The sequence below is a fragment of the Lethenteron reissneri genome, chromosome 36 (genome assembly GCF_015708825.2).
Source record: "Lethenteron reissneri isolate LAM-NWPU_2019-01 chromosome 36, ASM1570882v1, whole genome shotgun sequence".
NCBI lineage: Eukaryota > Metazoa > Chordata > Hyperoartia > Petromyzontiformes > Petromyzontidae > Lethenteron > Lethenteron reissneri.
In genome coordinates, this window is record NC_083814.1 from 9476267 (window position 1) to 9488962 (window position 12696).

General features: G+C 49.7%; 1 protein-coding gene across 3 annotated transcripts in view; it reads left to right on the plus strand.

The window, feature by feature from the left end:
- LOC133351105 (multiple epidermal growth factor-like domains protein 6) overlaps nt 1–12696 on the plus strand; it is a 117043-nt gene that overhangs the window by 74959 nt on the left and 29388 nt on the right. For all 3 annotated transcript variants that reach the window (XM_061566052.1, XM_061566054.1, XM_061566053.1), the window contains 6 exons: nt 1630–1893; nt 6245–6376; nt 7732–7860; nt 9171–9299; nt 10667–10801; nt 11775–11909. In XM_061566052.1, the coding sequence (XP_061422036.1) occupies nt 1630–1893; nt 6245–6376; nt 7732–7860; nt 9171–9299; nt 10667–10801; nt 11775–11909 (924 nt within the window). The remainder of the gene's footprint in view (nt 1–1629; nt 1894–6244; nt 6377–7731; nt 7861–9170; nt 9300–10666; nt 10802–11774; nt 11910–12696) is intronic.

Genomic DNA, 12696 nt, shown 5'->3' on the forward strand with positions numbered 1-12696 from the left:
AAAGGTGCTGCCCTGCAATCGCTGGCTCGTGCCGCTGCTGGCGGAAGGGGCCTCCGCCTGAGAGAGCTACGGAGATCGTATTTGGGACCTGGCGATCGACTAACTGTGGTGGACCCCCCGTTCACACTCCTGGGTGGAGAGAGACAGTGGAGGACTTGATGAACGAGCATCATTGTTCCGACTGCCACGCCGCCGGTTGGAATCGGACCCGGGACCTCTGGATTTTACAAGCCCCGTGTGCTAGCTAACCACCACACCAAGACAATCATAATAAAAAAAAACAAGAATGTCAAATATACTCCCGTACAAATGTTGTTTTTATGATTCACATGTTCAAGCGCCTGCTCTTAATCTTCTTATTTCACTGAGCGTGGAATTTGTGTTGATGTTGTTGCTGTTGTGGTGTTTTCAGCGCCCCCGCTATTTAATGACATCCAGCCTTTAATACGGCAATGTTTTTTTGTTATTTATGGAGCTGTCCGGTCAAACTGGCTCTCGTCGACTGAAAATGCGCCGTGATATTTTTGCAAAAAGTTAGGTCACCATGATCTGCTGGACCTCCTGGCCAAACATGCGCAGCCTATTCTGAAAATGTTTTTCCCATCTTCTCCACAGGAGCGTTGCCTTTTAAGCACTTTGTACCCAGACCCGTTTCTGCTCTATTACATTGCGACATTGAAATCGTTGTTACACGTCATGTCGTAATTAAAACCGAACTCGTACAACACGCGATAATTACCCCAGGAATGCATCCACGAGGTGAGCAGCGCCTCGGTCACATGGGAACAAATGTCCCCACAATGCAATGTGCCAGCAATATTTGACTTTTATAGGAATTCGTTAATGTAGTAGTCATGCGTTTTGATTATGCGGTTTGTCTGTTACTCAATCGCGAACTTTAATGTAACTATTCATTTCCCTATTTAAAAATGGGTCATCAGAAAACATTTTTAAAAATCTAATTGAAATCAGGCCCATGGCGTGCAGTGTCCGACCCTCATGATCCACTCTGCTGTCTCTCTGTAATCTCTGTGTCTGAGCTATGGAAAAGAGCCACTGCCCAAAGTGTTGCCTATTATATTTTTATTATTTTTAAGGCAGTATTGTTGACGAATGCGTTGGAGTTTTTGAACACGTACAAATGCCTCACCTTATTCACGTATAAATCAGCAAGCGTACAACAACGCACCGATTCTTTGAATGAAATTTATATTTACGCTCACTGTTATTATACCCAAATTATATGCTCATGGTATACATTCAGACAATTGCGACATGCACAATGTTTCAAACGAGACACATGAATGAAGAACAATGCCAGTCAACTGAGACGAAATATTAGGGTCGAGCCTTGAATCAAATGATGAAGCGTAGCAATTGGTGACGGGTTGAAAACAACGGTCCAAGTTTCTTCAAGCCTCCACCCCCTACCTCGCCTCTTGTCCACCCACATCGCATGTGTCGGTGTAAAGTGTGGGTACTCTCACTTCGAACGCTGCTCTTTAGATCTCCCTCTAGCAGAGGACCTTCCGCCAGCAGAGGCATCGGCAAGCACTCGCGGGTTTGCACCTTTACCTTTTTCCGCTTATAATTCTGACCACAATTCCTTTTTTTTTCATTGTGCCCAAGCCCTGGACAATTCATTTGGGCTCAGGCCAGAGGGGCAGTCTCCCGTGAGGAAGGGCCTGATCTTCCGCCCTCCACCTCCTCCACCTCATCGTGCCGAGGCCTCGCGCTCCAACCTGTCGCTGCTGCTGCTGCTGGAGGGGGAGCTGTCGGACGAGGAGCACCACACGGGGCGGGATTGGGACGACTGGGACGGAGATGGAGCCGACGGCGGCGACGCGGCGGCGGCGGACGAAAGGGCCGAGCACACGGCTCTTCACAAAACACGTACGGAGCACTCCCGCGCCGTGAGCCGCCTCGCTTCTGGGGGCTCATCAGCGGAGAGTCAGGGCTTGCGAAGTGAATTCCGTTGATCAATAAAGTCAGGGCTTGCTAAGTGAATTCTGTTGATCAGCAGTCAGGGCTTGCGAAGTGAATTCCGTTGATCAATAAAGTGAGGGCTTGCTAAGAAAATTCAGTTGATCAGCAGAGAGGGCTTGCGAAGTGAATTCCGTTGATCAATAAAGTCAGGGCTTGCTAAGAAAATTCAGTTGATCAGCAGAGAGTCAGGGCTTAAGCGAAATTTTTTGATGTCTCATCATCAAAATCATCATCGTGGTTTCTGGCTTAACAAATGGCAGAGCACTCCGTATAATTGACTGGGTCCTCTAAGTGCAAAAAAATGGATTTGTATATAAGTCGTTATGCTCTGTAGTGGGAGCAGTTTGGGTAAATAAATACATGAAATTAACTCTTTTTTTTATTCTCACAAGACTCCTAGGGCGCACCCTGGTTGCTGGGTCTCATCAGCAGAAACAGGCTCGCTAAACAAATACCTTTCAGGTTTTTGGCGAAAGCATTCCCCCCTTACCCCCCTATCGGCGCAAGAAACAAAACATCGTCGAACAAATTAACCAAGAGCCGAAGATGAACATGCTGGACATGTACATAGACCAATACTACTCATATTTTAAATTCTTAGAGATTGGTATTAGTTGAGTTCAGGGGACAACCAGATTTTTTTTTGTTTCAATTTTTTAGTGCAGACAATTGGTGACCGTGGCTGAGACAACGAACCGGCGACACAGTCTAATGCCCCCATGTCTAAACCCAGGATCTGAGCAGCACTGTCTCGGCACATTTGCCTCAATATCAGCCAATTCTTTTTGGCCACCCAGAGATCTCCACGTGAAGCCTTTAACAGACTTTTGGTGGCTTCTAAGCGAGCGTCTATGAAAGCCGCCACGGCAATCAGTGGGGGGGGAGACCAGCACCACTAAAAACAACTCGCAAATATTGTATCACCTTGGCAACACATTTTTTTGTTGTTGCTGCCATTCACAAATAGTCGGGCCCGCCGTCACGGCGTAAGGGATAAGGGCCACAATGTACGGAACGAGCCGTGACGTCATTGTTCACAATGTACGTAACGAGCCGTGACGTCATTGCTCACAATGTACGGAACGAGCCGTGACGTAATTGCTCACGATGTACGGAACGAGCCGTGACGTCATTGTTCACGATGTACGTAACGAGCCGTGACGTCATTGCTCACGATGTACGGAACGAGTCGTGACGTCATTGCTCACGATGTACGGAACGAGCCGTGACGTCATTGCTCACGATGTACGGAACGAGTCGTGACGTCATTGTTCACAATGTACGTAACGAGCCGTGACGTCATTGCTCACAATGTATGGAACGAGTCGTCATTGCTCACAATGTACGGAACGAGCCGTGACGTCAATGCTCACGATGTACGGAACGAGCCGTGACGTCATTGCTCACGATGTACGGAACGAGCCGTGACGTCATTGCTCACGATGTACGGAATGAGGCGTGACGTCATTGCACGCCGGCTCCCAGTGACCGGGCGTGTGCTTCACAAAGAAAAAGACTCTGCCCCCCGTGTAGCCTTAACAGACTGTAGGGGCAAGTGCTGTTAGCGAGCACCTATAAAGGCCGGCACGGCACAAGACGGGGAGGGTGGCCAAGAACCACGTCCGGCCGCCTTTGTCTCCCTATTGCCGATGTTTACACATCGCACCGGGTACTCATTTTTGAGGCCGAGTCGACCTAGGGGAGGCACATGACCGGTTCAGATAAATATAATCGTCACTGGGGTGTTGGCCCTGAGCGGGCATCGAACCCGGGTCGCCAGGTTCGCAGCGCGCTAACCGCTGCACCACCGCTCCCCGCGCACGAGTGGGGGGGGGGAGAGGTGGAGTATTAAAGTCTTTTTTTAATGAGTCCGTTCCTTTGGACTGAGCAGCAAAAGGAAATATTTTCTACGCAAGTCACGCAAACGGCAGCTGGTGCCAATTTGCTTGGGCGTATTTTGCAATGAATCATGAGAGGAGAGCGGGGACCTGGTTACACGGCAGTCCCGGATTCATTTAAACTGGCGGTGCTTCAGTCGAGATGACATTTGACATGCACGCTCATCAGTGTGACCCAGACCGTGATGCATACGCATCTGCAGACACGTTTGTCCAATCCACCGCTAGATGAGGACTGCACCATGCCTGGTGTGCATTGTGAGTGTTTAAAAGCTTTGCCACGCTGGTCAAAGTGAGGCGTGTATATATGTGGACACATAGAAGTAGAGTACAAGAATGTGTTTTTTTTGGACACATGCTCTCTTAATGCCAAACACATAGCCTCACAAGTTGTACGAGAACCTGGTTTGTACATGGTCGTCTGCCATCCAAGCACTATCCAGGCTCAAAATCTGCTTAGCTTCTGAGATCTGATTAGATCGGGCACATTCCAAGTTAGATGGCAGGGAGCATTGTGGGTAACACAATAAATTAACAGACTTCCGTAAGTTCTTCGACGTAAAAGCAACATGTTTTTGTTGTCAACATGGACATTCCAGGCCAATATTATCCGGCAGTATTTGTTCAAGCAAACAAACAAACTCGAGACCAGTTTCAACCTGGGTCTCATCATCAGTCAAGCTTGTTAAACTATTTGTTATTTTCAAGAACAGTTCATCCTCACAATGGGAGCCCCTGCTCAAAGCCAAAAGCTGTATTATATACACACACACAGTGCAATACTTATATATATAAATAATTACGTGCTGGTTGGAGCATTACTGCCAATAAATTAAGCAGACTTCCGTTAGTTTCCAAACACAGTAAAACTCTGCTGGGTTGCAGCACATTAATGACAAAGAACAACACGCCTGACTGCTGATGACGCCCAGAAGCTTGAAACCAGCTGAGAGTTTGTCCACTTAAACAAATGCTGCTGGATGCATTACATTAGCCTTGAAGGCCAATGGGCTGATAGACTAAACATATTTTCTTATTTCCGTGGGAAGAAGGACTTCATGTCTGTTGAACTATGCGGTGCATATCCATGCATTAGAGACCAATTGAACGTGAGGTTGTGACTCCTTAGGCCTAATTAGGAATAGTTTATGGTAATTCAAACATTAATTCGCATTAATTCTGGGAAGCTGCCGTGGTTGTGTGATGGTGACCACCGTGGACTTGAAATCGAGAGAGTTGGGTACTCCAACAACCTCTGTCAAGAGGTCTGACCAGCGTGCAAGACTAGGCTAAATTGCCCTCTCGAGTCTAGAGCAGAGGTAGCCCACCTGTAACAGACCAAGCGCCAAAAAGCGCCCATGTGTTCGGCAAACAGCCAAGTATGTCTCTATATGTCTATATATTGACATTTTTTAGTACAGCACGGGAGACATTCATTATTCTTCTTCTTGGTACTTTCGGTAAAGTCACGTAGAAGGGAAGTAATACGTAATAAAATATTATTGTATTACTTCCCTTCTACGTGACTTTACCGAAAGAACCAAGAAGATGAATCCCTGCAGTCACGAAAGCTTCAAATCGAAACATTCATTATTCTTTGCTACTGTGATAGTGTGTTCTACGTTATGCCCCTTCGATAGAGTCACGTGTGGTGGATTAAAGAGCCGCATGCAGCTCAAGAGACGCCAGTTGGCCACCGCTGCTCTGGCGGAGCCCTTTGGGGCTCACTCGAGTGAAAGGGGGCGAGAGTGAGCAAGCAAATTGCAACTTTACCCATCCGCTCCAGAACAGCGCAATGCGATAATACGCGACAACTTTCACTTCTTCGCAGTGCCGGATTATCTCAGCAAAAGTAGCTACATATGTTACGGGCCTCGCAATTTCAAGGGCCCCGCGCTAAATTTCGGTTCAGTGACTCTGCACTTGCTCTATTACTATAGTACTATACTGCCTTCAACTTTAATGCACGATTGGGTGTTTAGGGTTGTTGATTTGTCGTATTATCTGGCTGCATAGCAAAGGAAAAATGACAATTACTTTGCTATGCAAGTAAAAAATGTGTGTTTTAATATTTACGTGTTTTTTTGGGCCCCTTTATAACATATGCTTCAGGCCCACACTAGCTTAAACCGGCACTGCTTCTTCGAAAGCTTTTTTTGGGCTTTATTTCGTTGACGACGCGCCTCTCACTCGCGCACTCCTCCGGCCTCTACGACGCCCCAACAATGTAAAGGTGCTCCCCGAACTCTTTGCGGGCAGGGTAAGGATGGGGAGGGCAGGAGGGCTCTTCATAATCCCTAGAGCACGCGGACCCGTCCCATCGTCGGTGCTGACCCCGCGTGTCTCGTATCGTGCGGCAGTCTGCCTGGGCGGCTCGTTCGGCGCCGACTGCTCGCTGTCGTGCGCCGACTGCACCAACGGCGCCGCGTGCGCAGACGGGGCCGACGGGTGCGACTGCCCGGCGGGGTGGACCGGGCTGCTCTGCAATGAGAGTACGGCATCACGCACGCACAGACAAGACAATGACCTCCCCCCCCCACTCCATTCCACCTCGTATAGCCTTCAACAGACTTCGCAAGCACCTACGAAGGCTGGAACGGTACACACGAGGGGCTGGGTGGCCAGCACCATGCCCGGCCGATGTTTACACATCGCACCGGGTCATTGTTTGAGGCTGAGTTGACCTAGGGGAGGGCCCAGGATCGGTTCAAATAATCGTCACCGGTGTTGGTCATGAGCGGAAATCGAACTCGGGTAGCCGGGTTCATAGCTCAGCGCCCTAACCACTACACTACCGCTCCCCACACACACACCAACCATTTAACTACGTCTTACTTTACGAGGTGTAAGGCCCACTGAGATCTATATAGCTCTTGTTCAAAAGCGACCTGGCTAGCGTAAATGATAGCTCAATGGAGTGGCTTATCACCGTCTGGCAATTCACAGCAGACAAATAGTCTGAACGCACGTTTTTTAAATGAGGAGTGTGAAAAAACGGAGGAACCTGAGAAAAAAATCCACGCGACCACGGGGAAAACGTGCACACTCCAAATATACAGCAGGCGTCAGGGTCGGGATCGAACCCACGAGGTAGTTCACATCTCAACACTGTGGCACCCCAGAGAGGACTTTCAACAGCACTGGACCTGCTTACCTCTATGACCTTCTCGAGAATTGTGTTACTGTCAGGTACCTTGAGTAGATCCAAAGTCGAGTCAATTTATTATTTTCGTTGAACACGTGGCTACCTCTCTGGCACAGATCTGCCACCCAAAGCGCCATCACATCATTTCACACGTAAACATAAAATAACCCACAGGCAGATCTAGCAACCTCCCAGGGGCGGCGGGGTGGGGGGCATTCCTAAAATGTAAAGTAAAAACAATTCAAAACTGGATACAATAAATAAATGTACTTAAATAATAAATGTACTATTTATCCAGGGGGGGGAAAAACACACTGGGTGGTAGGACTCTTTTTCTTTTCAGGAGGGTCTTGCGTTGTTTTTTTTATTATAACATGTTTTCAACCAATTAATGATGCATATTTATTACACGTGTGGGAGTGTGGGAGGAAACCGGAGCACCCAGGGAAGACTCACGAGCTGTTCACGAATGCACGATCCTTTGGAGATTTACATCCAACGTCATGATGTGTTCAGTTTGTTATCCTTCCCCCCCGCACCTCCGATTAGCACGGTTGGCTACGTACGGTGCGAAAGAAGTTGAACACGCGTACATAACAGGAGCTCAGATCCCGCGTTGCCTGCCGCGTCGCGTGTCCTTCTTATCTCACGGCGGCACGGGTGCATTTCTCACCTCTCCCCCCCCTCCTCCGCCCCACACAGCATGTCCCCAAGGCTTCTACGGGAAGAGCTGCAACAGCCCGTGCGAGTGTCGGAACGAAGGAGTGTGCGACGCCATCACCGGAAGATGTCACTGCCCACCCGGGGTGATGGGAGATCGCTGCGAGGACGGTAAGAGCATTTGTTACCTTAAACACTCCTTGCAGGAACACAACCGAACGTTCATATATGCCTTGCTTTATCCAGGTAGGAACAACAGGTTCCACACTGCCCACCAGGGATTATTTGTCTATCTGTCGTGCATATGACCTGTGTTTTGATTTAGTGTGCTGAGCTTAAAGGTGCATTGAAAAATTATAATACTCCGATTGATGCTCCTGCTGTTGTGGAGTGACTCTTGCAGCCAGCTATGGCTGCAGGGTTTTTGGTAGTACATGTTGTTTATGTCATTTATTGTGAAATGTCATTTATTGTGAAAATTCCGTCACAGTTCCTATGATCACTGTTTCATTGCTTTCATGGCTTTATTTTGGTGATTTCGAAAAGTTTATTGGTTTGGCCATGTTTGTTTGTTCTAGTACGGAGTAAGACTGATGGCCTTAATTTAAGTTGTCTTGTGGTTGTTGTTGTTGTATACCAACGCTGTGTGCAAAAATCCACTGGAATTTTTGCACACAGCATTGGTGTACGGTGTTTTTTCTGCAATATTTTGCTGTCTTTTCTTGGATTTTCTGTTTGCACTTAGTCACATATTCACTTTCAGATGTTTTCCTGTTCATGTTTTAGTTTTTTGTTTGTTGTGGTTGCACCCGATTCAAGAGCCGAATGGCTCACAGGGCTACACCTAATACATGAACTTGAACTTGACTATTTGTCTGTCGTGCACGAATGCGCTGTCCAACCACGTCCCTACCTGCCCACTCCGAAGGAACGTGTTGAACTAAAACTAAACTACTTCTATTTTGCCAGGTAAGGCCCGCTGAGCTTTGTAGCTATTTTGTCAGAAGCGACCTGGCAATCACAAATGATAGCCCAACGAGGTGGCCGATCACGTGGAGATTTACAGAAGCCAAATTCTACAAGCGCACGTTGATTCTAAATACGGAGGTGAAAACCGGAGACGCGGAGAAAAATCCACACCTGGCCTATGAATTCAGGTGCATGCGAAGATTGCGAGGAATGTAATGGAAGGGTAGGGTGAGTAGGGTGACAGAATGTGGCAAGACAGTGCGATTAATGGGGCAGGAGTGGAGGGTGGGAGAGGGTTGGTTGCCGAGACTGGCATTGGCCGGGCAGCCGGGCGTTTTGCGGCAAAGGGGAAGAGCTAACTTCAAAAGTTGGTGTTATACGGCAGCGATATTCCAATGCCGGGTGGTAACATTACTACTGTGGTGGAAGGAAGGAAGGAAGCAATGTTGAGGTGTCGTGGCATCGATGGCATTCACCATGAGCGGCCTGTTGATCTTGACGTTGACCTGCAGGCTGCCCCAAGGGATTCTACGGAAGGACTTGCAACCGCAAGTGCAACTGTGCCAACAACGGGCGCTGCCACCGCACGTACGGCGCGTGTCTGTGCGACCCGGGGCTGTACGGCCGCTTCTGCCACCTGGGTTCGTCATTCACTTCGCCGCTCGCCATTACGAGCCCCCCCCCCCCACTCCACGAAACCCTTGTGTGTTTGTGTCTGTGTGTGTGTTATTTAGTTTCTTAAAGGCTATGTGGGGAATATTTGCCTTCTTCTTGGTTCATTCGGTAAAGTCACGTAGAATGGAAATAATAAAATAATAGAAATAAAACATTGTAAAATAATTCTCACGACGTTTCGGCCACAACAGAAGCAGCCGTCCTCAGGTGGAGAACAGGTCTGTCGAGGAGACAGAGTCTGAATGACACACCCCAGGCTTGGAGCGACTATTTAAGCTGGGATGGAGGGGGTGGAAGAGCGCCTTGACAAAATAATTTGCATATCAAGAGGAATTTAGCATATTTATGGCAAATGCAGATATGCGATTAGTACTACTTGTGAAATGCGTAGGAGGTTTGGCGGGTGGTTTAAAGTCATAATGCCTGTGCATTATGCAGGATTAGCAGCATCAAAGGGAGGGGGATAGGGGTAGCATTTATAAAGGGAAGGAATGTTAATAGTATGTAGCTGCAGTAACTAAACCACAACGTAAACAACTAAAGTATAAACTACATAGGATCATCAGTATACTAAATATACTCTCCAATTATTTCCATTCTACGTGACTTTACCGAAAGAACCAAGAAGATGAATCCCTGCAGTCACGAAAGCTTTAAATCGAAATCTTTGCCTTTGTTTTGCGATTCAATGGAATGACACGTAGTGCAGTGGTTAGCGAGCTGCGCTTCAGACGCAGTGACCCGGGTTCGATTTCACGCTCACGGCCAACACTAGTGACGATTATCTGAACCGGTCCTGGGCCTCCCTTAGGTCGACTCAGCCTCAAATGAGTACCTGGTACGGTGTGTAGTAAATATCGCCACTGGGGAGACAAATGCGGTCGGGCTGGGCACCCACCGCCTCGCTAAAAGCACTTACCCCAGCAGTCTGCCCGGGCTATATGAACATTATGGCGGCACCCCGGGGTACCATAGTACCCCGGCTCTCGCATAATGTCCCTGATGCAGTCACTGTTAGTCTGTTGATGGTCGGTGATGCGGCAATCGACTCATCTCGACGAGCTGTACACGATGCACCACCACGGTGTGTACGAGCGTTCAGGGTTTCTGCACAATCGTCCTCGCTGCGTTTCGACATCGCGGAGTAGCACCGACTTCGGATTGATTGGTACCCCAGTCGTGGAGTTAAGTACACCCCTCGAAAAAATATAGTGTCCCAGAAATAAAATATTTAATTGCCTCGGCCAATTTGTATTATTTGTTACCCCGGGGTACCGCTATAAGGATCATTTATGGGGTGGTGGGGGACTTTTTTGCCTTTGTTTTGTGCCAGTCTGCCCCCGCTGGGCGTTCGGGCCGGGCTGCTCGGAGGAGTGCCAATGCGTGCGCGAAAACAGCCTCTACTGTGACGCCAAGCTCGGCAGCTGCACCTGCCGACCGGGACACCACGGCAAGGCGTGCCAGCACGGTGGGTCCCCTCCCCGGCAGAGACACACATGGCTACACCAAATGCTCTCTTGGTTAATTAGTTTCACCTCTACAACGGTTCGGCTACGCACGGTGCGAAATACGTTCAACATACAACACGTACACTGACCAACTCACTCACCCACTCACGGTTGGCTACGTGCGGTGCGAAAGAAGTTCAACATGCACACACTCACACGATCAATAACCCGCTCACCCACTCACGGTTGTCTCCGTACGGTGCGAAAGAAGTCAACACACAATACATACACTGACCCACTCAATGACCCACTCACTCACCCACGGTTGGTTCCGTACGGCGCGAAAGAAGTTCAACACACAATACATACACTGACCCACTCAATGACCCACTCACTCACCCACGGTTGGCTACGTACGGCGCGAACGAAGTTCAACACACAATACATACACTGACCCACTCAATGACCCACTCACTCACCCACGGTTGGCTCCGTACGGTGCGAACGAAGTTCAACATACAATACATACACTGACCCACTCAATGACCCACTCACTCACCCACGGTTGGCTCCGTACGGTGCGAACGAAGTTCAACATACAATACATACACTGACCCACTCAATGACCCACTCACTCACCCACTCACGGTTGGCTCCGTACGGTGCGAAAGAAGTCAACACACAATACATACACTGACCCACTCAATGACCCACTCACTCACCCACGGTTGGCGCCGTACGGTGCGAAAGAAGTCAACACACAATACATACACTGACCCAATCAATGACCCACTCACTCACCCACTCACGGTTGGCTACGTACGGCGCGAAAGAAGTCAACATACAATACATACACTGACCCACTCAATGACCCACTCACTCACACACCCACTCACGGTTGTCTCCGTACGGCGCGAAAGAAGTTCAACACACAATAGATACGGACGTGCGAGCGATCCCGCCCTCCCTCCCTTGCTTCTCGGCGGGGCGCAGGCTGCGAGCCGGGCTACTTCGGCGCTGGCTGCAAGCAGAAGTGCAACTGCCCCGCGGACGTGACCTGCGACTCGGCGAGCGGCGCTTGCAGGCGCCAGTGCCCCGCGGGCTTCCACGGCGCCAGCTGCCAGGAGGGTCGGTGTTTCCCCCACACCCACCCCCACCCCCCCTCGTCCGACGGGGAGCGGAGTGCCTCGTGCTCGATGTCTTTCGGGGGTCCCCGATTCGATGTCAATTCGGGGCGCCGGAGTAGCCCTCCTCCACCGGACGCGACGAGGATAAACCAATGAAGTTGTCACGTGGGGGGGTGGGTGCAAATGTGCCGATTGATTTAGTTTGTTCGCATTGAAAAACGAGCGTTAATTTTGACACATTTTTATACCACGTTGCGCTGGAAATTGCACCGTCGGAGCTCTTGTGAACTCCCGATCGCGCTGGACGTAGTCTCCAGTGAAAATTCTGCTCGCTTTCAAACAACGCGAGCGGCTTCGCTCAATCACAAACCGAAATCAATCGGCACATTTGCCCCCGCGTGACGACTTCATTCGTTTGTCGCATCGGGTTAGGTGGAGGGGAGGGCCTTACGGGACCCGAATTGACCACGATCTCACCCAAAAAGAAACCACCTGTGAATGAGAATATCGGTTGCGAACGGCTGCGCATGAGAGTGGTGGCTTTGCGTCGATCGCTAAGCACGGCGCGTCGCAGCCAACCCCCCCCCCCCTCTGCCACCCCCCCCCACCGTATTTATTTCCGCGGTACAATAGCAGCCCTGTAAGCCTCTAGCACGCCCGCGCGCGCGCGTGGAATTCTCGCGTGAAATGGAACACCGCGAGGCTCCGGGGAGGAGCGATTCCCGCAGGTGCGCACCGTTACGCACGCGTGCGGGTGGTCCGTCCGCAGGTGTGTAGCCGGTGTTTGA